Here is a 27,298-nt window from a genome sequence, read left to right on the forward strand (position 1 = left end):
CTTATATATGGCGGCTGACGAGCCCCAACACACTTCACCTGCAGCAATCAGGCAGAGCTGAAACAGAAAACACAGAGCTCTCTCAAAAAAAGAGAGCCCCTAGAGGTCAGTGACCGTAACAGTTTCCCAGTTAACTTTTATAAATGGAAAGAAAGTGAGATGGAGGCCGGGATGAAACTTCCTCATCTTGCCAGAAAAGGTCGGAGAGGTCAGCACTGGTTTGGCAGAACGATGTGGCACCTTTCGAGATTACGTGCTTTACCAGAGAGAGCATGTACCAGAGAGACATGGACCAATCTCTCTGGTACACTTTTGCAATCTGTACTTTGCCTTTTCTGTAGTAAACAAACTGCTCTATAAAAACTCCCAGAGAGCCTGAAGGGACCATGTGCGATCCTCAGCTCTCTGAGAAACACGATGAATCCTGTGACCGGTGAGACGATCTTCTCCTAACAGCTGATGACTCTGTGCGTGGTCTGTCTGCTCTCTAACTTTAACCAATCTGATGTCTGTCGTTAGCTTCCGTCATCTTTGCTCTCCTGGGCCTGCTGGTTCCTGAAATCGCCTGTCAGACACCAAAGACCCCTCAGGAAGAGGTGGCCTTCCTGAAAGTGAGGCTCGATTTGATGAAGGATCGCTACAGGCTGCTGTGTAACCAGTACGTCAATATGGCCGACAACTGCTCAGCTCCAGGTATGTCCCTCCTCCAGGCTCCATCAGATGGATATTTCAGTGTGCTGCTGTTTGCCAAACTGTCTACCTCACATATCTTTATATATATATGTAACCTTCTATGTTCGCCTCAGATCCAAGGTTGACTTTATGACAGACACACTTAACTTCACTGTATTTATTCTAACAAAGGAGGAAATCAGGTTGGTGATTAACATCATTCCAGCAGCTTCTGCCCCACAGTTACAGACAGCAACAGAAAAAATGGGGACAGATGATTATGACAGTATTTAACATAAATTTACATAATTTACACATAACTAATCTCATCTTTAATATAACTACTCAAAGACTATCACACAACTGATAACTAAAAGATTACTTTTTAATCAAAAATTAAAACTTAATAAAAGAGCAAGTCAAGTTGGGGGTTAACATCAGTCTAGCAGCTTCTGCCACTATACATTAAATAAAATACAATAAATAACCCCAAACAAACTAAAGAGCAAATAGCTCTGTAGCTAATTAAACCTAGCTAAAACGGACAACATTAATTATAACAGTTAAAAATGTATAGAAAACATAGCAAAATTACTCCATATGATTAAATTTGTCTAAAATATATGTTACAATATAATACTTGTAAAGAAAACACAAAGTGGATCTCAACACATAACACAGTTACCGACGGCAACAGGAAAAGGGGGAGGAGCTGCCAGTTACTGGTTGCTATGGTAATCACCAACTGTCAAGAGCAGCATAACAGAATTTAATTCAATTCAAATTCAAATACTCTTTATGTGTCCCAAAGGGAAATTAAATGTTGTTGTAATTCATTAATTTAGATTCTTCAAAGAGTTATTGAAAATTGTGAAATAAATTCAAAACTATTAGAATTGTACTGATTTATCTGTGCCAATTTTCTTAATTTTGGGAGGTCGGTGATTAGCCGATACTTACACGTGAAGCCGATCTTTCCCCCTGATTTTGTCTACCTTGGCAAAGGTCACCCACCAGGTCATGTTTGTATGTTTGCAGTTAACAATAGGAACCCCACTGTTACCAGTTCAGTAACTTTTTCATATTTTTAGCAACATTTCATACAAAATAAATTATCAGCCAAAATCAGAATTGGTATGGCTTGTTATAGATCAGCCAGAAAACTGACATGTAAGATCATATGTCAAGACTGCTATGCTTAAAAAATATACAAGATAACATGCAGACAACAAAATTAAAGTTGCCGTCTGTAACTTTTCCAAAAATATGTTTTTTTGTTAAAACTGTCACCATGTTGTGACCGTTTGTTATGAGGCATATAATCTGTGAAAAGATCGATCTCCATCTCCTCCCTGATCTACTGTTGCAGTCTGAAAAAATGCATCGTTCTCGGTCAAAAACAATCAATTAGAGCCAGGAGAAAGGTTTTAGCGCTGTCAATTATGCTAGAGCACACGCTGCTAAATGTGCTAATGGTGAAGAAACAACTAACTGCAACAGGGAAAAGGTTCTGTTGTGAACAAAATGTAGTTTAGCAGAGAGTGAGGGGGAAGGTCTGAGCAACGTGTACACAAGAATGACTAACAGAGATTGGAGGAGTTTTAGTTTTGCCTGAAAACATATCTGTTTCTTTTTTCTTTATCAATGTATGGTCAAACAAATTACAGGTTTGTAATGTGTGTTTTGGACAATGAACCACTGAATCATCATCATAGAGAAGGAAAAAAGGATCTGTGATATTATCACCAGGTTTTAAATGGTAAACGTTTAAAATCGTTGATGTTTACCTCAAAAAAAACCTTGAGGTAAGCACTCTGTTTACAATAATTTTAAAAACAGCCCACTACTTTGTCTGGCAGGTCTATTTCTGAAAGGTTTAAAATGTCACAATCATCAAGGTCAAAATATTTTGACAAATATGTCTAATTGCGGTACAGTAATCCTTCACAATTGGTGTGTTTGTCCAAACAGCCATAACCTGCACAGAGTGTCCACCTGGGTGGCTGCAGGTGGGAGACCAGTGCTTCCACATGAGCACCGACAGGCACAACTTCACCTCCAGCGCTGAGAAATGCAGAGAGGCAGGAGCCCAGCTTGCCATGTTGACCACCAGAGAACAGCATGTAAGCGCTCCTGTTCGTCTTAAAGGTGCAGTATCAAATAATTGGTATTGATTATCATGTTCTTAAATATAACTTTTAGGACGCTGTGGAAAAAGAAGGCAGGAGGATCGCAGGGTTTTACATTTACTACTGGATCGGACTGAGTGACAGTGTAACCGAAGGAGACTGGAGATGGATGGACAACTCAACGCTAAAAACTTCGTATGTATTTAAAAAAAAAGTCCTTTAAGATCTATTCATCATGTACTTATAAATACTTACTGAGTGTAGCTTGATGATAATTGGATGGTGAGCTGTCATCAGTAAAATGGATGTGAGATAAAAGACAAACCTTCAATAAACTTAATGCAATTTCTTCAACCTAAGAATTTTTTACACTTTGATCAAATGTATATTTGGAAAACTGACCCATTTACAGATTTCTTCTGTTTCTTTTAGAAAACAGCCATTGTAGACAGAAAAATGGGGGACAAAATTTCTGTCAAAGAACTCAGAAATGTAAAGATTAATCTATGAAATTTTCTAGAAAAAAAACATGGAAATTTGAGTTTGAAAAGTCAAAAATCTTAGAAAAAACTCAGAAAAAAATACTTGAAAATTTGAAAAGTAAACTTTTTTTTTACTTTTGAAAAGTTTTTTAGCTTAAAAACTAAAAAAAAAATTAAATTAAATTTTCAAGTTTTTTTCTAGAAAATTTCTGCAATTAATATAAAAATTTCTGAACTTTTACTCTTCCTGTTTTCTGTCTACATAACAAAGACCCTGGTATGCTGTTGTAGTTTTTGCTGCAGTCAGTTAATCAAACAACTTTTAACGCAAAAGATTAAAAAATGCATTTTTCATATGAGGATTTAATTTATTCAGGTACACACTTGTTAATAAATTTAACTCATCTTGGCTCTTTGTGAAAATATAATCACATTTCCAGCTGAGTTATAAACCAGGAAGGTTTCACAGCTGCACAGAAAATCAGACCAGATGTAGCTGCTATGGAGAGAAAAAAACTGAGAGAAAATGAAAAGTCGACAGTTGAAAAAACTGCAAATAATGCAAATTGGAGAGTAGAAGAAGAAGAAAATGAGGAAAAGTGATCCGTTTGACCCTAAGCTTAAAACTATAGCAGCAGATCTACAGAAATGGCTCAAGGTAATATTTAAATCCCCCAATTATGATTGTTTATGAAAAAAATACAGTAAAGATAATTAGCCACCTGGGTAAGTCACGTGACATAGAGACTGCAGCAGCCAATACACTCTCTCTTTTACTCCTAATATCACTGTAAAATGTGAAAAACACTTAAACTGTTGAGGGAAACTCAGATTAGTTTGATCAACAGAATAATGTGTACAACCTATTATAGTTTTCAAAGGCTGCACACAAAACATGGCAACATGGTTCTCTGGTATGAGACTGAAAAAAAATCACAGCGGCAACATGTGTTGGAAATAAAATTTAACTAGAGGAAATACAAATGTTTTTAAAAGCAGAACTAAGTGATGATACCCAAAAGTCAGCACTAGTTTGAAATCCAGACGTAAAAGATGTCAGAAAAAAACAAAATAATAAAAAGTAGATGATTTTTTTAATTGAGTGCAGCTCACACGTGCCCACACACTGAGCATAAAATGATTCATAAACCAATAACACGTCACATGTTGCATGTAGGTCATTCCTGCTGCGAAGCAAACAGTGAGACGCCCACACTAGATTAATTTCCATTTACAAGAATACCCTTCAAATAAATACAATTGTTTTGGAAACAACTGATTTCAAGCCAGACCTCAGGATCAGGATGAACAAACACAGAGAGGGGCATTGTTACTTAAATAGTTTCAGCATATATTTTGATTTTCAGTTGTGTTATATGTTAGCATTAGATCAGCATGTGGCAGTTTAAAAACTGATAAATGCCAGAAATTGTGGGATATAGTGAAATACTTTGTTACTGTGTTTAAGTAAATTTTTCCTATTTACATAAGTAGTTTTTTTTGTTGGCATACTTTTGACTTTTACTTCAAGTATCTGTACTTTCTACTCCACTACATTTTGTGTTACGTAACATATTACATTCACATTACATTGTGTTGTTTTTTTATTTATAAGTTTGAAAGTAACTAATTAGAGTTAATAGGTTAAAAAAACAACTTCATGTGGTTCAACTCTGTCCATGTTTTTAAAATACTGACAGAAATTAAAATATTGTTCCCAATTGACCCATTTCAAACCTGAAATTACAGCAATTTAACGCTTAAAACTTTAAATGTCAGTGGAAATGATCAGCACCTATTTCTTTGTTAGGTTTGTCTAACCCTCTTTTTTCAGAGACAACTTTTACTTAATTGTGTTTACTGCAGTTAAAATATCACATTGGTTTTGTTTTGTGTTAAATACTAACCTTCTTTCTTATTAGCTGAATGGTATTTAGCTGCAGGTCAAATTCTGATGCACAGAATCACACTGCAAAAGCTACTAAATCTCACTAAGTACGTTTGGCTTCTAGTGCAAATATCTTAGTTCACTCGAAATAAGGCAAAACTAACTTACAGGTAACTTTTCAGCAAGACATAGGAGCTTGTTTAAATCAATAATTCCTTTAATAGTTGTTAGTGAAATAATCTGTCAGTGGATCAAGACATTTTTCTATATTATAAGTGAAATAATCTTTCCGTTGAACCATTTCTTTTTCATTAATATTAAGCAATTATTGGCTCCTATTTCTTGCTGAATAGTTACTTGTAAGTTTGTTTTGTCTTATTTCAAGTGTACTAACATATTTGCAGTAGAAATGAGACCACAGATACTTGGTAAGATTTTGTTTGTTTTTGCAGCGAACTAGTCTAATTGTAAATTGGGTCACAAAATGTAACCACAATTAAAAAAAAAAAAAAAGCATTATCTGCAGCTTTGTTCATTAAAATGGCAGACGATTAGTGTATTACTGAAAATACACAAACAGTATTTTTTATTTTTGTCTCTTTTGTCTGTTTATTTGTATTTTTACTAAAGCACAGTGTTTGTAGACTTTCTCCACCACTGAATGTGAGTAACTCATGAAAACCCTCTTTGGGACTTCCTCTACAAACCTCTAGGTGGCGCCTGGGAGTCATTCTGTGTTCGAATAAAAATACCTGCTTTGGTGTCACTTATCTACATTTCCTCTGAAGATGGTTCTGATTGGTCTTTGTGGAAACACTGGTTCCTGTTCTTGTTTTTTTAAAGGTTCTGGAGTGTTCACAAATCAGAACCAGACAACAACCAGTCCCAGGGCCCAGAGGGAGAGGACTGCGCGGTGGTGGACAGCTACACTCAGAGCTGGTACGACGTCCCCTGTGAATTTGAGTATCCAAGAGTCTGTCAGAAAGCCGCCACGCCGCTGCTATAAATCAGCAAACCACCACTCAGCTGCTGCATACTGTTCCTTTATTGAAAAACTTCACAATACAGTCATCATATTACAGCTTCACCTTTAAATCAACTTTATGTTTCTATAAAAATCGTCTTGTTTTTTCTTTTGGGAAATAAAGTATCACCATGTGTACAAAAAGAAAATATGTTGAGTATATTTTTTTTATATAATTGAATAACTATATCATGAACAGATAATAAAATATAATTGAAAATACACATTACATGACAAGACACATAAAATTACAAAAACAGTGTTTCCACAATGATAAATTCACAATATTACAAATATGTTACATCTTAAGTACAATTTTCTGACTACAAAAGATTCTGACCCTATTAAAGAGAGAGTAAAACAAAATGATGATTTCCAAAAAACAAACAAACACAACAAAAATCAACAAAACTTATTGCTGGATTTAAATTAAAATTGGAAACAATATAAAGACAGCATGTCAACATCAGTAAGGCTGTCAGGAGGTACAATCGGGAAGCAATTAACAGTGAGGGAAAGGCTGTGAACTGTCAGTCATTACAGAAAAGCAAATATAAACTCCAAAGAATCACTAATCTATATGGTTTAATATATAAAAGACCTTCAGGGAAACATTAAACGCTTCTGTGCAGAGAAAAAAAGGATTAAAATCCGTTTTGTCTGACTGGCAGAAAAGACAAAATCCTCCATGGATCGTTAAAGTGACTTTTTAAAACTGCTGAAATAACCCTAAACCACTGTAGTTTCTTTAAAATGTAAATATAAATAGCAAAAAAAAAAAAAAAAAAAACCTGCTGCCTGTTTGTGGTCTGAACACTTAAAATTGATGCATATGACCAATCAAGTCACAGTCCTTTTATAGTCTCTATGCTATTTTTGTACAAATAGAATTTAAATATTTTTTTAGACAAATATATTCTGATTTTAAATTTAAAAGATTGTCTCGACTCTTTTGAATGGCTGGTAACAACGGCTGGCATTTCAGCCAACCTCCTTCCATTTTATATCAAATCTACAAACATCTCAGTTTGAATCTCAAAGTTTTTAATTATTTCTACAAATCATGACAATAAATATTGTTCAGTGTGTTCAAATAATTTGTATAATCTAATTGTTTAGTATTTTATTTTCTGAAAATTTTTAATTATATTGTATTTCCACTGATTGTGGTTCTTATCCCTGTTGAACAAAGTTTACATTAGCAAAATATGGAAAATTATGATCACTGGTGAAGCCAAAGTAGCAAGCATTGATCTCTGGTTGATATATATCAATTATTGGTCACATTTAAAAAAAAAATACTTAAAATCATTTGTTGGAAAAGTAGTTAAAACTGTTTCCAAGCTGATTCATTTTAATTAAGAGATGCAAAGTTAAAAACAGCAAATATCTGATCTGGTTGAAATGACCATTGTCAGTAAAAAACAACCCAAAAAGGTAAGAAAAAGTGGTTATGTACAATTTTTACATTTGTTTTCTCTCTCTTTTCATTTTATCAATGTCTGCAAGCTTCCGTTTCTTCTGTCTCTCCTTCAGCGCATGAAAGACAGTTAGCACAGTTCAGAAACGACGAGGCTCCGTTTGGGACAGAATTGTTTGCATGACGCCCTGATGTCCTGCTGTGAACGTCCCGACTGTCAGGCCTTGTAGAAACCTTTAGGCTTTGGGCTGGAAAACAAACAAAAGAAAAATGTTTGGTTCAAGAAAAGAGACACCAATGTTCTTGATTCCTAAAGGTGATCTATTATGCAAAATTCACATTCACAATTGTGTCACATTCAATGGGCACTGCGCTGTTACTTAGCAACTCCACCAGAGTTCCAGCCTGTTACCTAGCAACTCAAGAGGTGTTCCAACATGTTTGGTCACCTGGTTTTACCACTCTATGAGATGTACAGTGGCTGCTGGAAAAGACAAGTTGTTAATTGTTGACTTACCATCAACATACTACTTGCTACATTCTTGTTGGTTGTGTAGGAAGTAATGCTAATGCTAATGCTTTTCCATATCTGTTTGCAGCCATTTCTATGTCTGAGTGTAAAGGTTGAGTTGGGGGGCGTGGCCAGGAGCACCTTATTTGGACTTAAAGTGACAAGATGCCCTAAAACATCTCTTTCTGAAAGAAGTTCAAAATGATTTTGTAATGAACATGTTTTGTAGCCCATAGATCAATCCTAACCTGTTCAAGTAAGCATAACAGGTCACCTTTAAAACTTCAGTTATGTGTAAAAGTATCAATGCATGCCATCCTGTCAACCCAGGAAATGATTATCGCTTACTTTTTGCACTTGCAGAGTCGGTGCCTGAGCTGTCTCATCTTGTGCTGAAGTGAGTTACAAAAAAGAAAGACAGACAGTGAGAAAAGAAGAGCTAACATTCATGTCTGATCCAAATGAAAATGAGAAGAGTTTAATGTACCTGTCTGCGCCTGAAGAGGATGAAAGCTAGAACGAGGAGGAGGATTAGGATGACTCCAGCAGCGCATATGGTCACTATCATCCACACACTGAGAATGGGGTCTGTGGAGAACAGAGACAGAGTCATCAAACAGCTTACAGTAGAGAAAATGACAGGTTCAGCCAAGTTTCCGTCTTCAAGCGGCCGCAGGTTCATAACCATGCCGTATTTCCTGCTCTCCTCTCGCTTCCTGTGCTCACCGATCTTCAGAGTTATCACAGCTGACGTCAGCGTCGTCGTGCTCCACCTCAGATCACACCTCCACTTTCCAGAGTCCTCCGTTCCCACTCTCGGGATGATGAGGTGACCGGACGAAAGATTGGCTTTAGCCAGGGATGATGTCTCAGGGGGGACCCATTTCACCATGACGCCAGTTTCCAGAGGACCGCCGGTGGAGCAGGACAGGTTCAGGTGGTGGCCTGAAATTAACTCCGTTCCTGGGGAGGGGGTGACTGGAGAACAAAGAAAAAGTAGATTTTGTTTTTCATTTTAAAGCAGAAAACGCACAGAAAAATACATCTGTCATGGCCTTCTAAGTTCCAAAACCTAAATTTTTCCAAGGCCGTGGGTGGCAACATGTGGTTTGTTTCTTTAACGCACTTCCGGCTTGATTGTTTGAAAAACTGTTAGGCAAAACAGCAACTAAAAGTTTCTAACAACTTAGATAAAAACAAAAGTTAACTTATCTGATTTTACAAGTTCAAAAAGTTGTCAAAAATTATTTAAAAAAAAAAAACTTCCGTTGTCACCCCGGACACCGTCCTCCACCAAGGTGTGCTTTTAATATTCTAAATTAATGGAAAGGTCTTAATAATCTTAATAATTCAAAACAATTATTTACAGATTTTAGTTCTAACTTAAGTATATTATAACTGCCTAGAGACAAAATATAGTTGCTGTGTTTCCATTACAAATGTGCACAAATCTGTGTCGATATTCTGCTAATAACCCATTTTTGCAATCACGGTGCTTCCATTAAATAAGAAATTATTTTAAAATCAGACGTTGTTCATGCAGTAAGTCATTAAAAATGATGTTACATGAGATAGATTCATAGTTCAGTCATGGTGCTGGCGCTCATCATTTATCAGAGGAGACGTTGGCGTCTTATTCAGGCGTTACCACAACAAGCTCCTTGAATTTGGGAGCGGCTACATAAACGGCGTTTTAGGGAAATTAGTCTGTTGTCTTCTTCGTCATTTTCACCAGTAGTAACATCTGGCTGCTGATCACGTGACTCGTGATGGGATAAAAGTGTTTCAATTGCAGTTTTGCAGAATAAATCTATTTCAATATGACTGAAAATCCACCTCACCATGATGTAAAAACTGGATTTTTTTTTTAGTTTTTTAGAAATTGTGTTTATATTAAGCAAATTTATTTTTGTACTTTCAATTTGTGCAATTTTATGGCTAACAGAAATGCAGATGGTGAAAGAAAGTCTGTTTTGCAAGCATTTAGCATAAACCAGCTGAAGTTTTGTTTTCACTTACTTTCCACCACTTCTACGACCAGAGTCCTGCTGACCATGTAGCCATTTTTAAATGTGATGGAGCAATTGTAGGTCCCTCTGTCTTCTACCTTCGCCAGATTTTTGTACAGTGAAAAACTTCCATCAGCTGTGAAGTTTTTATAGCTCAGTTCTCTGGCTGGATCCTTCTGTTTCAGCTGTCCATTCTTTGGTGAGAAGGAGAAGATAGTGTGTTGACTGGAAGATGTTTTCGGGGTGAAGAGCCACTCAACTGTCTCAACCTCAGACGGTATTTTTTGCACAAACTCTTTGGGAGTAATCCGAAAAGGAAGGCTAAGAGGGAGGTTTGTAGATGTGTAAACATATTTGGATGCAGAGGAGAAGTCTGAAACAGAGAAAAACCGTAAAAAGATGTAAACTTTTTTCCAACATGCAGAGTAATCTGTACTCGCAATCAATCACTCACCAACAACAGAAACAGGAAATTTGAAGCTGCTCTCTTCTCCATTATCTTTCACAACACACTTCCACTCTCCATTGTCTTGGCTTTCAGCGGTCTTTGTGACTGATCCACGGAGAGGAGTCGCTTTGCGGCCCGTTGGTTTTAACCAATAAATGGAGTGTTGTCTCCGAGTCTCAGCATCGCAGTTCAGAGACAGAGAATGTCCAGGGATCACTGGTAGTTGTTCCTTTATACTCACTAACATAAAAAACAGAATGCATAGATACGGAAATGTGAATTTAAAATCTTAAAAAGAAAACTTTCAATGAGGAATATTTCAGCTTCATTTTAGTGATTTTGAAAGTTTTCTTGTAAGTGAAAAATTTAAAAAGCTAAAAAAAAAACTGATCAGATAAACCACAAGTTTTAGGTCAATACTTTAACTCTGAGCAAGACATTCAAAACGTTAATATATATTTTGCCATGTTAAAGTTAAATGTGTTGTGGCTAAAATACAAAACATTAATAATGTTTTCTTACCCGTGACTTTGATCAGGTGAAATTTTAATGTGTCATATCGTGTAGAACCATCTTTCACTATGCAGATGATGGTTCCAAAGTTTTCCTCTTGCATGTCATTGATGGTCAGACTATTGGGAGAGATGGTCAACCTTCTGGTCCAGATTTCACCAGAATCTGATGCAAAATTGATTGAATACAAAATAATGTCAAAAGTAACACAAATTAAAACAATTATTAATATTGCTTTTATTGGCAGACTCCAAAAAATAGTAGGTTTCCATTTCCAATGCTTTGCTTACCCTGATTAACTTGTTTTCTACCTAAATAGGAAGTGTCGGCAAGCTCAAGCCCATCCTCTTTTTCAAAGAACCAGCGCACGTAATAATTTGTGGGGAGTTGTGAAAAATCCAGTTTAACATCGTCTCCAACACGACGATAAATCACTTCATCAGCCCCTAAAAGTTAAATAATAGTAAGAGTTGATATGCAAAACCAAAACCCCTTCTTCTAAAAAATCTGTACTTGGTGTTTCTTACCGTTTGTTTCGAGGGCAGCGATGAGACAGACGAAGAACTGAAGCAGGTTCTTCATTTTGGGGCCTGAAAAACACAGTAGGAGAAAAGATATGGAAAATTTTAGTGAATGAATTGCTAATTATTTTTGAAGAGAATTAATGCACAGATTAAGACAGCAAAGGATTTTCTCATTTCAAGTGTAAAGTCATGATATACAGTCATATTTGATAAGTAAGAATATGCTTTCTGATGCAATTACTTTTCATTAAACTCACATTTCTGTTTTATAAAATGTATTTTTACAGGTCTGATGTAATATTCTAATTTTGAATATCAAGTTTTCATGAACTATATGTGGAAAATCATCATAACACAAAAGTAAAGGCTGGAAATTGTGTAAAGATTAATCTATATAATGTGTTTCTCTTTATGGTAAAGATTCTGAAATAAATGGACTTAATAATATTCTAATTTATTAAAAGGGTCTGTATATTAGAAATAGACAAGAATAAGGATAGAAGTATGCACACAAAAATTTCTACATTGACATAAACTAAACCTATTTATTCTTGAAAAACAGTGATCCAAACATTGAGCCCTGTGGAACACCGCTAGCCTTTTTGCCCTTAAAAAATGTCCTAAAATCAAGAATGGGGGCATTAAAGAGTCTTATTATATCAAAACAAGCCAATTTACCAGTCATTACCTTTTCTGCTCTAGTTTAAACGAGCTACAGGATGCTGTGGGCCTTGTATTTTGAAAATACTGTGACTTGTCATAGTATTTATTGTCTTAATTCATGACTTTGCAAGGAAAAGAAATCCAATTTTTGAACTAAAGTCTCATAAAAAAATTAAGTAACATTTAAGTGCAGTTTCTAGAAGGATCTTCTTTTAAATTTGCAGCTCTATTTGGTGGAATTATCCTTATTTTAACGTTTAAATTGCTTCAATATTAGATTTTGGCAAAGAGGTGAAAGGCATTAAGCGGAAGCAGCCCTGGGGTTGTGGTGGTCTCAGATTTAGAGAGATTTTTAGAAGATAAAAGAGGAAGGGTTCAGAGAGCTGAGAGTAGGCGGCCTGTGGTGGGCTTTGGATTCAAACAGGCAGGCAAACGTCGAGGGGGAAGAGAAACTCAGAGCGCGTTCGCTGGGTTGTGGTGGGACTTGATTTAGTTAAGGTGCAGATTGTTATCCCAGTTCTCCCCTCTGCTCTTCCTCCCCCTCTGCCTCTCACACCCCCTCTCTTCCTCTCCTGTTCCACGAAAGACGGATCTCTCCGCGCTTACAGGGAGAAAAAAGAGAGACCACAGCACCAGCAGCGAACACAGACTGTGGTTTAAAGTACATGTTTATCCTTTTATGCCTGTTTTACTTCTTCGTCTCACTTTCATTTCTCTTTTATTCTCTGAGTTCTGTTCAAAATACTGTTTTAAATAATCACAATCAAAATCAGATTTATATTGTGTGCACAAACAAGGAATTTGACTTAACTTTTCAGGCGCTCACAGCGTACAGACATTAAATACAAATATATACACTACAGCGAAAATAAAATACTGACAAAGGAACTATTTTTTTAATTTAATTGTTATATTAAAGAGAAAGTGGTATTTTCTCCCACAACTGTCATTCCTATAGAGAAACTGGTTATTTAAAAAAAAATCTATGTCTTTTTACACATTAGCAATGAAATACTTTTTTCTTTATCTACTTTAGAACTGATTTAACGAAGATTTTTTTTGTACAGCTTACAAAGACTGTGAAGCTCTTTCTGGCTTTAAACATACCAATTATACAAAATCAATTAAAATAAATGGCACCGTTTGTTTAAAGTTTGTTTAAAATATATTTTTGAATAATTTAAGACACAAAACATTTTATGAGCTCAGAAAATGTTATAAAACTATGCTGTTACTGAACATAAGAAATTCAAATGTTATAGATGCTCTGTATTAATCTAATAGATGAGCGTGTCAAAGATTTTTTTTGCGCCTGGGTCAAAATTGACAAATTTAAACTTCCACAAAATTCATGAAATTAAAAATGCTAAATTGATTTATTGTAGTTTTTTTTTTGTTTGTTTGTTTTACCTACTCAACAATAAACAAAAAAATATAAAAACCTGTAAATAATTAAAGATCCAAAACATAAAAAGGACTTCGGACTGTTACCTTCTTAAGATAAAAACATAATTTCCAATTTTATGGGGTCATCAATCGTTTTTTATCTCATTGGCCCAATTTCTGGCATTCTTGACTTTTGATCGGGGACTGAAAAAAAATTTTCAAGGACCACACATGGCCCATGGACCACACTTTGAACAGCCCTCTGCTAGACACTATTTATAAGAATTTTATCCTTAAATTCTTATAAATATGTCTAGTTTTATTTTAAATGGGACTCAACCTTATTACAAAAATAAATAATGCTATGTTTAATAGGTAAAGAAGTTGTTTTGCTAGTTTGCTGAGTTTTTCATAATTTTTCTTTTATCAACGGTCGACCTCAGACTGCAGTGATTTTGGTTTGGGCCCGTTTTCTCACCTTATCTTCATGTTTTATTCTTAAATTATCTGTATGTCTCTCATTTAGTAAAATCACAAATGAATTAGCCACATTTCCATGTGTTTGTTTATATATAAAAATCATGAAAAGCTGGGTTTGCTAATAAATATTTAATATTTATAGTATCTCATTGACACATTATGTTGCTAAAAAAAAAAATCACATCTCAGTTTTACTAAGTGTTTTCCTGAGTGAAACAGAGACTGTAATGGCCGCTGCTGCTCCCTGTCTGAGTCATGTGACTTACTCTGGGCGTCGTCCTTACATATCCCGAGTCAAATATCCGTCTGGGGGTGAAAACTGCTCATATAGCAGCTGAAACATTAGTACTCCAAAATTGAAATTTGGACATTACGACACATTTCAGCATGTAATATCAGTGCGGCGGCTACATGCTAGCATTAGCCACTTCGAAAAACATGAAAACAGCATAAAAACGTCGTCATGATGAGAAAATGAGAGTTTATTGAAAACTACGGCTTGTTTTTGTCAAGTAAGAAATACATTTACATCTATTTAATGGAGCTTTTGACGTTTTGAAGCGACTTTTTGTTACGGCACTGTAAGAGCTTTTTTGGCTAAGCTAACCTGCTGCTGCAGGCCGTGCTAACGAAACTATGGTCGCAGTAACGCTTTAATTTAGACCGCTGCGTATTAAAATGATGAGATATGTGTTAATTTAAGACTGCTGAGTTTTTGAGTATATAAAGCCAAGTTCAAAATAATTCATACCTCTGGTAGATTTAGATTTAAAGTGATTCTCATTCAACCGGTAATTATGTTTCTTACTGTAAATACCTTTATAAAATATTATAAATCGGCATAAAAGGAAAAATCTAGAATTTTAAAAATAATATTTTATCTGATTTATTTAGATTTTAAAACATGATTTGTCTTAAATTATTTAAACTATTCTAAGTTGTCAATGAAAAAGCTCTGCATGCATTGCGGCTTCATTGCTGTCCGTTTGTTTAGATGTTTCCAGTATTATTTTGTGCATTTATCTTTGGTCATCAGGATCTTTGAGGATGGAGGGCCTCCTTGCCATCACCCTAATCTTTCGCTCCTTTAACAGGTTCTCCGTTAGACTGAAGCGTGGATCTTGACTGCGCCACTCCGAAGCGCAATGTGACTTGCATTCAGAAGAAACAAGGTGGTAAAATAAAAAATAATACATTAAATAATAAGAAGAAGAATTTTGGGCTCAACTGCACATAACATTATTAATTTAGTGTTGTATTAGACTCGAGTAATTGGCAAATGCATAATCATAGGTGACTTGGATCGCTATCAGAACTATGTCAAATACATTTATGTGTATTTATGATAGCAATACTATCCATATGTCTCTATAATAAACTTTGAATGCCTAAAAAGCAGAAAATATCATGAGTCACATAGGTTTGGACTGAGAAAGGTAAAATGATTCAGTATTTGTTACAGCTGATCTCTAAGAGTGTGATATGTGAATGTGGAGTGCAGAGTGACACAGATGATGAGCAGACGTTCAAAGTCTTTGCACCTGTGGAAGTTTAACCCAGAAACCACCATGATTGTATCTGTAGCAGGATGAAGCTTCAGATCCACTGATGAAGAGGAGGGAAGGGCACCAAACAGGGCGGAAAGGTAAAAGAAAGTTATAAACACAGGACAGACGGAGGTTCAGTCTTTACTGAGGGAGTTCTGTGAACGTTTGTTGGTTTTGTTCTTTTTTTAATCGCCTCTTTCTTGTATTTGAGGAAATTTGAGGCAAACTGCCTTTTTTATTCTCTGACAATGACAGAAAAGAGAAAATATTCTCATTACTTGCTGTCCAGTCGGGTTAAACAGGCGAATTTCACTTCATATTTTCAAATATTAAATTAGTTTTCCTGAATAGCGCATTCAATTTTACGCCATATGGAGTTTTTTGAATATGTAGTTGTTACATATTATGAAAATACATTTAGACAGCTGGAGATATTTAAGAAAATTAAGTATAAGAGGTAAATGTTACAGTGGAGTGAGGTTATAAATTTTTTTACTACTGTAACTTATTGTACACAAACTGATTGTTTATCTTAACAATTTGTGCCTATTGTATCGTATCACTTTACGTATAATTAAAAAAAACTTTGAAGATCCTTATTTCTTTATTTATATATATATATATATATATATATATATATATATATTTGTATTTTAACTTTATAATTTGCAAATTGCACATAATTTAAACATAGAGCATCAGTAGCGCTCATCGTAGCGGTCAGTTGTCCTGTACCTACAGAACTATAAATTTTATATATAATTTCTTTTAAAAAATAGACAGAAATGGATTTACTAAAAAAAAAAACTTTGAAATATAAACTTTTACGTTTTAAATTACTTTCACCGTAATTACATATTTCTCAGTTTGTTTTCCTTTTAACACTCGACACTTTGTTTTTATGTTCAGTTTGATCAAATATGCAGAGAATAAACAGTGTGTCAGTGAATAAACATGGCATTTATATCCTGTGATTTACAAATAAAATAGAAAATGTCTGCTGTTGAGGCCTCGGTGGGGCTGCGGGGCAAATGACTTGAAATCATTGTAAATTCATTGTTCAAAAAAGGTGTCACTGTTTAACAAAGATGTTAAGAGCAATTTATGTGTTTTAAAAATAAATGTAACTGTGTAAATATCTAAATTTAGGGAAAGTTTATACTTACAGCCCTTTTCAAGTGTCAAGCTCAGTGTGATCCGTTGTAGACGGTGATCCGGAGTCAGGCGGAAATGCTTTGTATTTATCTAGCGAGTTGTGTTTTTAAGAACCGTTGCACCTCCCACAGCAGCGATTGGTCTGAAAGAAAGACACACAGTTGTTAATTAAAGCCGGAATCAGAATAATGACCTCTGATTGGTTGTTACTGAGAAAAAAAGAGACACATCTGCATGAAAATTACAGTTTTTTTAGCCTAAAACTGTTTCCATCTATTTGTGACAAGAATTTCCAGGATGAATTATAGCTTAGAAACACAAAACTCATCTTTTGGGTCGTGTAAAGATACTGTTTTAAATCAATAAGATATTTTTTTTTTTACAATTTCTGTCCAAAATATTTCATAAAAAGCCTATTGGTCTAATAAATATCTAATGAACACATTTTAAACAAATAACAATATTTTATGCAATATGTTTTGCAGTTTGTTTTCATTTCCGTACAAAATATCCAAACTCGGCCTTCACAGTGCGGGTAGATTAAAAAAGGAACCATCCCTGAAAACTAAGCCACCCACAAACAAACATATATATAATTACACATGAACTATTAGAGAAAGAAACATTTTTTCTCTGTTTTATAATTTTTTTTATCTTTCTGCAGGTGTAGAAGCAGACTTCTCGGATCTTCTATTTTTTCACTGCCAGACATGTTAAAAAAAAAAAAAAAACTACAGCTTGAGAACAGTTAATTGTATTTAGTATAGCCTACATAATTTAATATCTAGTAAAAATTAACCAGTTCCATCTCAGAAGTTTACGACCGACGGATTGGTGTTTCCAAACACCAACCCGTCAAATCATGAGATCAGAGTTTATCACGGCTTTTTTAGTGTTTAATGCTCTTTTTAAAGGTTTTTAGTGGCCTTTATTTAGCAGCAGGTAGACAAGAGGAAGGGCAAACAGAGAGAAGTGGAAAACATGCAGAAAACGGCCCAGGGCCGGGAGTCAAACTGGGGCCAACCGCGTGGAGGACAGGAGCCTCCGTTGATGAAGCGCTGGCTCTCTCTCTGATCCATATGGGGCTCAGTCTTCCATGTTTTTAGGTTGAACATTTTTAATGCCTGAATCAGCTCACCAGTGTAACAAGTCCAAAGCTTCTTAGCACCACAACAAATCGATGTCGAAACGAGGAACGAGAGCTGGAACGGAGGTTTCTTTGGATTTAGAGGACGCAGAATGTCCATGTCTTTTTGTGCATTTAAAAACTCAAATATCGGAAATCTGCATTACCACACAAACTGAAAGAATCCCAAAAAGAAACTTTAGCAAGGTCCAAACACTGAACGTCATGGACATAGGACTGTTTCAGATCAAGTTTGTCTTTTTAACCCAATTAACCTAGTTAATCCAAAATAAATAAAGCAGAACTTTGTTAGTCCATTTGCTCAACTTTAGCGTGCTTAGACACATTTTGTCTTTGTTTAGACAGAAAACAATAGTTTGTGTGTTTCTGCCATTTCTCATTGTTGAATCTGCAGCGTTAAAAATTCAACACTCTGTTGTCTTCATCAAAATGTAAATTATTTTATTGTAATTTGGACCAGTAATTAAAAAGTCTTCACATGAAACATCATTCGCTTCTGTGTCGAACGTTAATCTAGACAAGGACTGAAACTTGTCTGTCTGAATCTGGTTTTTGAAAACTCGTCAGTCAGTCTGCCGCCGTCAATAACGTGGCCCTGATAACTGGTGAGAAATGACCATTTAAATAACTTATATCACCTCCATCAAGATGGACTTTAATAATCTCAGCACAGTTGATGCCTGTGGCTGCATTGGTCTTGTAATCGTGTTTTATTCCTGCCCACTGGAAGCTTGTTGTTGGCCATTTTACTACAACATTAACCTTTTTCAGTATTTTCTGCAAATCTAAACCTTCAGATGGCCATAGTTTTTATTTACAGCTAGGATATTGTTCCTTTTCTGCTCTCTCTGGCTTTCACTAAGAATGAACTGGAGAAATTAAACATTTCACTTTGCGATCAGTGGTGGCTGTTTGTTTCTGAAGGTATTACAATTATGGACTAATAATTCAAAGTTTATCTTTTGCACCAAGTTTTATTTTTAGTCTCCGGCTTTTCATATCAAGTCGTTCCATTGCTTCTTTCCTCAATGAATACATTAAAAAGGAAAGAATGGTAGTATGATTTTTGTTTTAGGCCTGCATGAACAAATTTAACCTCTGATTAAATGATGATTAAAATGAGCCGTGGGTATGTTCCGGGAACACATAAGTCTATTAGTGGAAAGTTTCACCATTTTTACATATGAAAAAACTGTAATACTTTAGTTTAAAACGTGTAAAAAATAATCATTTGGAAACAGTTTATCAAAGCCCAACTTTGGCATTTAAAAACAAAATTAAACAACCAAACAAATTCTTAGCTTTTATAGAGACTTGTGTTTTTTATTGCAAAAATCTATATTCACTTTATTTGTTTCTGAAATATAAAGTAAAAATCTGCTGCATAAAATCAACTACTTTCTATATGAGAAACTATTGGAGGACTGAAGTTAAAGATCTGCTCACGATGATCAGTTTTAACATTCAGGAGACGCTGCGTCCAAAACTGTTGCCTTTCTTCTCAACAACACAAACGCGGTCTGATTCACTCTTTTTTCAAAAACTCTGTTTTCAGCTAAACTTAATGAATGGGGACCCAAGTCCTAAAAGTCACTGGATGTTTGTGGTCCAGCTAGCTTTGAAATTAAAATGAACATGAAAACATTTGGTTAAAAAAGGTTAACAAAGAACATTTTCCATTTTCAGCATCATGTCTGAAAAGCGTCTCGCTAAAAATTAAACTATGTCCATCTGAATCCAGCGCAGAATTTATGTCTTTGCTCAGTTTCGTCTAAGTTCAACCTCATGCAGACAAGAGAGAGACACCAGAACCAGCCAGATCCGTTTGACCAGGCAGGTCAAATACTGAAAAATCAGATTCTCTAAAGAATGCATTGAAAGAAGACTTCCCATTATTTTTGAATTTGAAACACATCAATCAACACATACTTTTTCTAAATTAATTAAGTAAAGATCGGATAAAGGTTTTGAGCAATGTGCTTTGATGAAGCGGTGCTCAAGTCCAGTCGTCAAGCGCTACTGTCCTGTAACGTTTAGATACATCCTTCTCTAACGCGCCTGAATCAAATGAACGGTTCAATACAGAGCTGAATGATGATGACGATGAAATTCAGTCATTTGATTCAAGAGTTTTGGTGAAGTAAAAGTTGCAAGAGGATAACAATTGTAGAAGAAATATTTTCGATGAAGAAAATTGGAAAATTACATTTTATAAGACTTTAAATGCAGAATGAGGACTGGAATAATAATTGATGAATATACTTGATCTGCTAAATTGTCAAAACATTACAGTCTCAATAGGCAGCTCTTTTTCAATTTTTAATTTGTCTTTTCGTTGAAAAACACACTAATAAAGATCTAAGTGACCAAAAAAAGTTGCAAGAGAGCAGCTAGAGGACTGGACTTGTGCAGCCCTGCTTTGATGCATTAACTAGAATATTCTTTATCTTTTATATGTTACGGCCTTTTACATGAAAAACCAATCGGTATCAGACAAAGAGGCCAGATTGGTGCATTTCTAAAGCGCTGAGAGGATTTTTATAAACACGTTTCTGTTTGAGACATGACTTTTGTTCATGGTTTTGGTTGGTCTGTGTGCAAATCACCTGTTAAAACTTTAGTTTCTCAAATGTAAGTGAAGCTGCACATCGTGTTATAGAGTAGATTTTCACCTAAGCAGCTACAGTTATCAGATCAGTGGGGCCGGTGCTTCAGAAACACACTGCTGAGGTGGTTTGGAGACAGGAACCACAACAAGGACAAAACAAACATCTCATACACGTCTCATGTGTCTCTCTGAGGTTTCTGTGCTTGCCTCTGTACTGCCTTCATGAAGGCTTCACACCTGCTTCTGTTCCCTCTGAGCTCGTAAATGAAACGGGCCTGTCGCTTCCTCTGCACGACGAGACCTGCAGGTTAGAAACACGTCTCCTGTAAATAATAAACCGACCTTAAAGAGAGCCTGGGTACAAATTTGTTTAAAAACACTGGGGGAAAAGCGTGGCGTTCCTCTCTGTCGATTCATGATTTTAACGGAAAACACCTGAAAGTGAGGACTCCCTCATTAGTCACTCACCTAATGAGGGTGTGCGTATCACAACGTGTCATTACCGAAAGAAAGAAAGACCCAGTGTGGGCCACGATCAAAAAACAAGGAATGATTCACATTTTTCACTCTGCTCATCCCCCGTGTTCTCCTTCTGAGGGTTTCCCTCAGCGATCGATCTCAGGTTTTCTTCTGTTATTTTGCATTCAGAATAACCATTTTGGGTTAAAGCTAATTTAAACAAATAAACAGCCGGTGGATGCTTTGAGGCCCAGTGGAAAAGAGCGAAATGTTTCATTCTCTGCAACACTTCAGATGTGTCAATGCACAAAATGTCAGTGGAAAAGAGAATGAAAAACAAGTGACATTCTGCTCAGAGACTGAAAACATTTTTGTCTTTTAGCTGATGGAGGGGAACTTCATTCAAGCTTGTTTGAAACCTCAACATTGTGAAACAGGGGATGAGGACAGAAAAGTTTACGGTCTCCCACTCATTTCTTCTTCATCTGTGATGTTATTTTTGGTTAGTAGGCTGCTCTGTGATCACTTCGTCAGAATGGAAATACAGGCTCCTTGTTTTCGACAGAGTAGTTTATAACACAAACAGGATTACAATAAATCAGTACAGTATCAAGCAGATGTTCAATGTTTCTTGATACAAAAAGTGTAATGTGAATTTGTATTTAGCTTCCCTTAGCCAAAACTTTCCAACGCAAGCTCCTTGTTGTTCTTCATAAAATAGCTAATTCTCAGTCAGATATTTAGGGGACCTCTTTTAACATGAAGTATTTCCTACAGATTCTCACTTAATTTTTTTTCTGAACTTTGACTGAGCCACTATACCATCTAAATTAAATCGTTCCATAGTATCTCTGCCGTATGTTTATGGTTGTTGTTGTTCTACTGGAAGCTGAACCTTCGCTTCTAGCTTAAATGTTTGGCAGCCTCTAACATGTTTTCCTATATTATTGTCCAGTGTTTAGCGTCACCCATCTTCCATCAACTCTAAATAGCTTCCCTTGGCCTACTGTAAGAAAGTATTCCCACAGCATGATCCTGTCACCACTATGTTTCTAAATGGAGATGGTATTTTCAAGGTGATGAGTACAGCTATGTTATGTTTTGTGCTTAAGATATGACATTTTAAACTCATTTAAATGAGTTTAGAGCATGTTCTTCCACATGTTTGCTCTGTCCCTAAACTACAAACAGATTATGCTTCCATGAATTGGTTAGGATAGGTCTATAGCGTTTTAAAGCTCGTCTTAAAACCCATCTATTTTACTTGGCTTTCAACTCCAGCGGGATCTAGTTTTAAATTGTATGTTTGTTTGTTTGTTTATAAACTGTAAGAGTTTCTATTTTTTTATTATTATTATTTATTGTTATGTTGTGTTTTAATGTACAGCACTTTGTATCAGCTGTGGTTGTTTTAAAGTGCTTTATAAATAAAGTTGGTATGGTATGGTATAAGCTATGCAAAACATTTTCATTCCATTTATTTATCTATTTTTTTTTATTTTATTTTTTTGCACAGTCATTCTTCAATAATGAGATTTTAGTCTAGCGTAGCCAGTTTTGAATATTTTGGGTTCCTTTCAGAATGAGCTGTTTTAAGGTCTCTTGTCACTTTAAATCCAAATAAGCTGCTCCTGGCCACGCCCCCAACTCAACGTTTACATTGGCCGTGAAAATGGCTGCAAACAGATGCGCAATCAATAGAGCTTTGGAGCGTGACGTCACTGCTCTAGTCGGAGGGGTATCAGCGCCATCTTAGGGGTCCATAGACAACAGTCTCGCAGTATAAAAAAAAACAGTCTCGCAGATTTTTTTCTATCCAAGTTACTTAAAATAATTTAGCTATGGTACGAACTTGCTACGTTATTGTCTGTAATGTCCGATCACACGACTGAAACGGTAAAAGGATATAAGACGGACTTTGGTTTCACTATTATCCTGCTTGGAAACAACGTGAGGAGGCTAAGCTATCGGTGCTAACGAAAAGAAGACGAATGTCCTGGTATCAGCGGTGACACGTCTTGATATCACGTTCTCCAAAATCCCCAGATACCTACAAGTTTCCTCCAGACATTTCCTTTCTGGTGAGTGTCTAAATTTGCTTTGTTGGTTTTGTGTCATAATGTTGTTCTATGATTTTGTCCGAGTGTTCTTACGTTCAGTTTCTGTTGTTTAGCTCGGGCTAATATTGTTTATGTAGCATAGTCCGAGTTTTGTCAGTGGACATCGAGGTTATTACATTATTGTGAAGTAAACTATTTTACTAATGTTATCAAATTTACAGCTTTAATAGCGATGTGTTCTGATATGTCCTCTTAAAGGCAAACCGACGTATGAAATGGATGAGCTCAATCCTGACTGGGGTCCAGTGCTGAATGTGGGTCACTGAGGTAAACGCCACAACATCGGACCGACATGGGCGTCAATTAAAGAGGCGATACAGCAAAACCATCAACAGGTTACTGAGACTGATTTCATTATTTACCCCAGAAGAGGTAAATAATGAAAACACAGTAGCAGAGGCAACAGAAGAGGAGCAAGTTGGAGAGGCTGAGGAGGAAGAAACCAGGAGAGGAGCTCAGCAAGGCTGCAGACTCTGAAGAGGAACAGGAACCATTTGTGTTGAAATACAGTTGGAAGTGGCTGTTCTCTCATTTAATAATTTAATGTATTAAACATTCATGAATCGTTTGATTCAAGCACTTCAAGTTGCATGTAAACGTGAAGAAAAGAATCACATTTTAAGTAACAATTTGATATTTAAATATTCAGGTAATAAACATACATGTAATGAGATTATATTTTTAAAGTAAACAATTATATAATCAGACATCTGTCAAGACACTGGGTTTTTGGGTTTGTTTTGCTTTTCATTTTATTAACTTTGTGTTTCAATTCACTTAAGTGGTTCATGGTATTTAGTGTAGTTAGAATAATATTATTGCTTTTCCTTGTTTGTCTGAGTCCATGTCAAGCCTTCTTTAATGACTATTCTATTTTATCCTTCTAGTTATTTCTTACTTCAGCCTCCCTGCAGGGTTTCTAGTAATGTTTATTTCTTAATTTGATCACCATAGGTTCAGTTATTGTTCCATGTCTGAGTCTGTATCTTTCTGTGTCATTCTAGTTGGGTTATTTCTTTGTTTAGATCTTCTAGTTTCTCTTGCTCTGTGTTCCTTAGTTCTTATTGTTAGATCAGCCTTGTTTCTACATCCACATAAAGTAAGTCCACTGCCTGCTGCATTTGTGTCCACCGCCACATCATGACACAAACCAGATGAAAGAGCCCATCTTTAAACATTTAATGTGCAATTAAACAATAAAGGTGACAAATTTTATGAAATAGACCACACTTTAATAAATATTTGTTGTATTTAACATATTTCAGGTAAGTGAACATGTAATGACATAGATCCTGGCCTAGAATTTTATGCAATTGAACATTACGGGTAACAAGTGATGATCATCTGAGGTAATACATTTTATGAATTTTCTTTTTTTTTTTTTAAATATAATTCTGGTTAAAAAATAAAAAAGGGGTCAAAATGGAATAAAAATATGCCTAATCTATATAGTTTAATAGAATAATTGTACACAGATTTTGAGTTAATAGGTTACATGACCTACAAGCTAAGAAAAATACAAAATTTTGACTGCAGAAATAGCTAAAAAATATATAAAAGGTGTTCAAATGTAATAAAGGTGAGTGTGCCTCATCTATACAATCTAGTAGAACAATTTCAATCAGATTGAGTTAATGGGACACAATTTGGAAGCTACTGAAGAAAACATTTAATATTAAAATTATTGAATATGACTTAAAATTTTAATAGAGGATAGTGTGCCTCGTGTCCACTTTTTGGTATCAGTTGGTCACAAGACAAAGCATTTATGCACAGGAGTGTTCGGAAATTGACAGCAGCAATGTGAAACTCCGAGCGCTTGTGGAGAGACTTAAGAACAGCTGGCCGAAATTAGCGTTCATAAATCGGATCAACCTTGAGCTGAACGTCTCTTACTCCGTGGAGCTCGGTTTATCCAGTATCCAACTTGAAAACAACTTTACTGCGGTTGGTAACACAATGAAAACACCGGTGTTCTGAATAGTTTGTTTTGGTCTGTGGACCCCAGACATGGCGCCGAGCAACGAAAACGTCATATCCTGTGACGTCAACTCCAAAGCTCTATTATACAACCATCTTTAAGCATTATACAAACATCTTTTCTGAATGGTAAGTCAACAGCAAAACACTTGTCTTTTCCAGCAGAAATTTTACAGCGCAAATAGCGGTAAAACCTGCTGAGCAAAACTGGACCTGGCTGGGGTTGCTAGCCGAGCTCAGCTAGCAACCCCAGCTGGAGTCAGCTGTGGTTGCTAGGTAACGGCTCTGTGCCCGTTGATTGTTACTGAACAAACGGTAGCTTTTTTAAACGGCTAATTTTAAAACATAAACTTATTGGTTAAAAACAAAACAACAACAACAAAAAACATTTAATAAAATGTAAATAAATTTTATGTAAGCGCTTATAAAAACCACCCTGGTTTTTATAAGTGCTTCGAATGTTTTTAGAAGCAGTTAAGACACAAAAGAGAATTTTGAGAAAATGTGAATTTTCCTAATTGATAATTTTAAAGACTTAGATCTCTGCAGCTATTGTCAGGTTACTGTAATATGGACCTAATAATAGATTTGGATGTGCGCCATGCTGTTTACGTGTTCAGATGATAGCGTGCACAGCAATCCCTGAGATGCTAAAAGCTTAGCTAACCTAGCCTGGCATTAAACCTCTCTAAACGTTTAAAACCTAGCCTGGATCCTTTAACGTTTCTGTTGTTCCTTTTTCTTTGAGATGATGTTTGTTCACTAATGTTATCTAACAAATCTCAGACATCAGCAGCTGGAATCTGGAACAGATTCCACTGGAATTAAATTACAGGCATGTCTTTTGTTTACTAATTTGGTTTTCATACGGGGGTTTATTTAGATCTATGAGAGTAGAAGTGTCTGAATACAAATGTGTGTCACACTTTTCAGGTTTTCATTTGTAAAATTGTTGAAAACAATTTATCCATTATCTTCCACTTCACAATTATGTTCAACTTGATGATAAGTCTAAAATATGACCCCCATCCAAAAAAATATATTAAAGTGTACAGTTTGATAGAAAAGGTTAATTACAACAGAAATAAGCTCAAAGGAAGGAAGAGTCAAAGTAAAACCCCAAATCTAATCGTCTAAAGAAAAATAAGCTTCAGTCTACTGAAGAAGAAAAACTGATTCCACAGTTAATTTAATCCAACTGTAAGTTCTGAGGAAAAAAAACACTAAAATGGCAGAATATGTCTGTATGATTACGTGCCTCATCATCACTGAAATCACAAAAAAACTCTTAAAAGTTTGTTCTTGTATGAGCTCCCAGACTGTTGAGTTCAACTTTTACACACAGGTTCACCAGTTCAGTCATTTAAAATGGTTTCACGTACAAGGTATTCTCCTCAGTGAAGGCACGTTGCATCTCCAGTTTATTACATGCACTGTGGTTAAGACAGAAACCTACATTCTACCATTTGATCTGCGATTGGCTAATGATGACAGAGGTTATTGATGACGTTAGTTTGCCATGGAAAACTTGCTCTGCCTACATTCTGCTCTGTCTGTATCATTTACTGTTTGTGCATCAAAAATCGCTGCTATATTCCTGTAAATAATCAAGATATGTATTCATCTTTTTATGCCAACTCATGTAAAAATTCTAATATGGCTACTGAAATAGAAACAAAAACTGACATGTATGGAAAAATAAGTAAAAAAATCCCAGAATGTTTATTTTTGGTGTTGGCATCTTATTATGTTCTTAGGTTACACTGTGAAAGTAAACAAAGTGTAAGGTGTTTTAAACAAAATGCATTTAAAGATAAACAATGTATGTAAAAATACAGGGTTAAAAACAAACTAACTATGATGTTGGTTTCATTAATATTCTGCTTTACTTAATAATATCAGTCTGCTATAAAAATATGTTGGGATATTTCTGCCATTGGACTAAATTAAGCTGTGAAAGAAGAGTTAAACTTATTTTGTATATCAATTTCTACCCCTGTATCAGAAATTTCCCTATATTTCTTTCTAATTTGAGCCGTATCTTAAATGGAGCATAAACGTCACACATCGTAGCACGAAAACGCATTCTGTCATTCCTGAAAAGCATTTTTGTCTTTTTGTTTTGAAATGTCT

The 27,298-nt window shown here is 35.5% G+C and overlaps 2 protein-coding genes and 2 long non-coding RNA genes across 6 annotated transcripts in view; 3 read left to right on the forward strand and 1 right to left on the reverse strand.

The window, feature by feature from the left end:
- The first annotated feature begins 402 nt into the window (after nt 1-402).
- cldc1 (C-type lectin domain containing 1) lies at nt 403-6,344 on the forward strand. Its single transcript, XM_088013614.1, has 5 exons — nt 403-433; nt 520-693; nt 2,644-2,795; nt 2,875-2,996; nt 6,015-6,344. Exons 1-5 carry the CDS (start codon nt 418-420, stop codon nt 6,175-6,177), a joined length of 627 nt encoding a protein of 208 aa, XP_087869740.1. The 5' UTR covers nt 403-417; the 3' UTR covers nt 6,178-6,344.
- Nucleotides 6,199-27,298, reverse strand: part of cd4-1 (CD4-1 molecule) — a 28,009-nt gene continuing 6,909 nt past the window's right edge. For both annotated transcript variants that reach the window (XM_088013613.1, XM_014987095.2), the window contains exons 2-11: nt 16,863-16,993; nt 11,624-11,686; nt 11,387-11,542; nt 11,106-11,261; nt 10,590-10,823; nt 10,146-10,508; nt 8,853-9,104; nt 8,614-8,714; nt 8,475-8,518; nt 6,199-7,863 (exon numbers count right to left, since the gene is read on the reverse strand). In XM_088013613.1, coding sequence (XP_087869739.1) covers nt 7,833-7,863; nt 8,475-8,518; nt 8,614-8,714; nt 8,853-9,104; nt 10,146-10,508; nt 10,590-10,823; nt 11,106-11,261; nt 11,387-11,542; nt 11,624-11,678 — 1,392 coding nt within the window. In that variant the 5' untranslated portion in view covers nt 11,679-11,686; nt 16,863-16,993 and the 3' untranslated portion in view covers nt 6,199-7,832. The remainder of the gene's footprint in view (nt 7,864-8,474; nt 8,519-8,613; nt 8,715-8,852; nt 9,105-10,145; nt 10,509-10,589; nt 10,824-11,105; nt 11,262-11,386; nt 11,543-11,623; nt 11,687-16,862; nt 16,994-27,298) is intronic.
- On the forward strand, nt 15,190-17,558 carry LOC106927931 (uncharacterized). Of its 2 annotated transcripts, XR_001420390.2 has the most exons (3): nt 15,190-15,321; nt 15,734-15,794; nt 17,516-17,558. It is a non-coding gene; the product is annotated as an uncharacterized LOC106927931 (long non-coding RNA). The 2 variants fall into 2 exon arrangements; XR_015765575.1 differs by lacking the exon at nt 15,190-15,321 and having other exon boundaries at nt 15,580-15,794.
- On the forward strand, nt 21,468-24,405 carry LOC148155005 (uncharacterized). Its single transcript, XR_015765665.1, has 2 exons — nt 21,468-23,146; nt 23,384-24,405. It is a non-coding gene; the product is annotated as an uncharacterized LOC148155005 (long non-coding RNA).

The sequence above is a fragment of the Poecilia mexicana genome, unplaced genomic scaffold (genome assembly GCF_051168715.1).
Source record: "Poecilia mexicana isolate PSO_F unplaced genomic scaffold, ASM5116871v1 scaffold_16, whole genome shotgun sequence".
NCBI lineage: Eukaryota > Metazoa > Chordata > Actinopteri > Cyprinodontiformes > Poeciliidae > Poecilia > Poecilia mexicana.

What these genes read in the sequence shown, in the direction of transcription:
- cldc1 (XM_088013614.1), top strand. An exon ending in CGACAACTGCTCAGCTCCAG is followed by an intron (nt 694 to 2,643) that starts GTATGTCCCTCC and finishes TTGTCCAAACAG; the next exon opens with CCATAACCTGCACAGAGTGT. An exon ending in TGACCACCAGAGAACAGCAT is followed by an intron (nt 2,796 to 2,874) that starts GTAAGCGCTCCT and finishes TATAACTTTTAG; the next exon opens with GACGCTGTGGAAAAAGAAGG.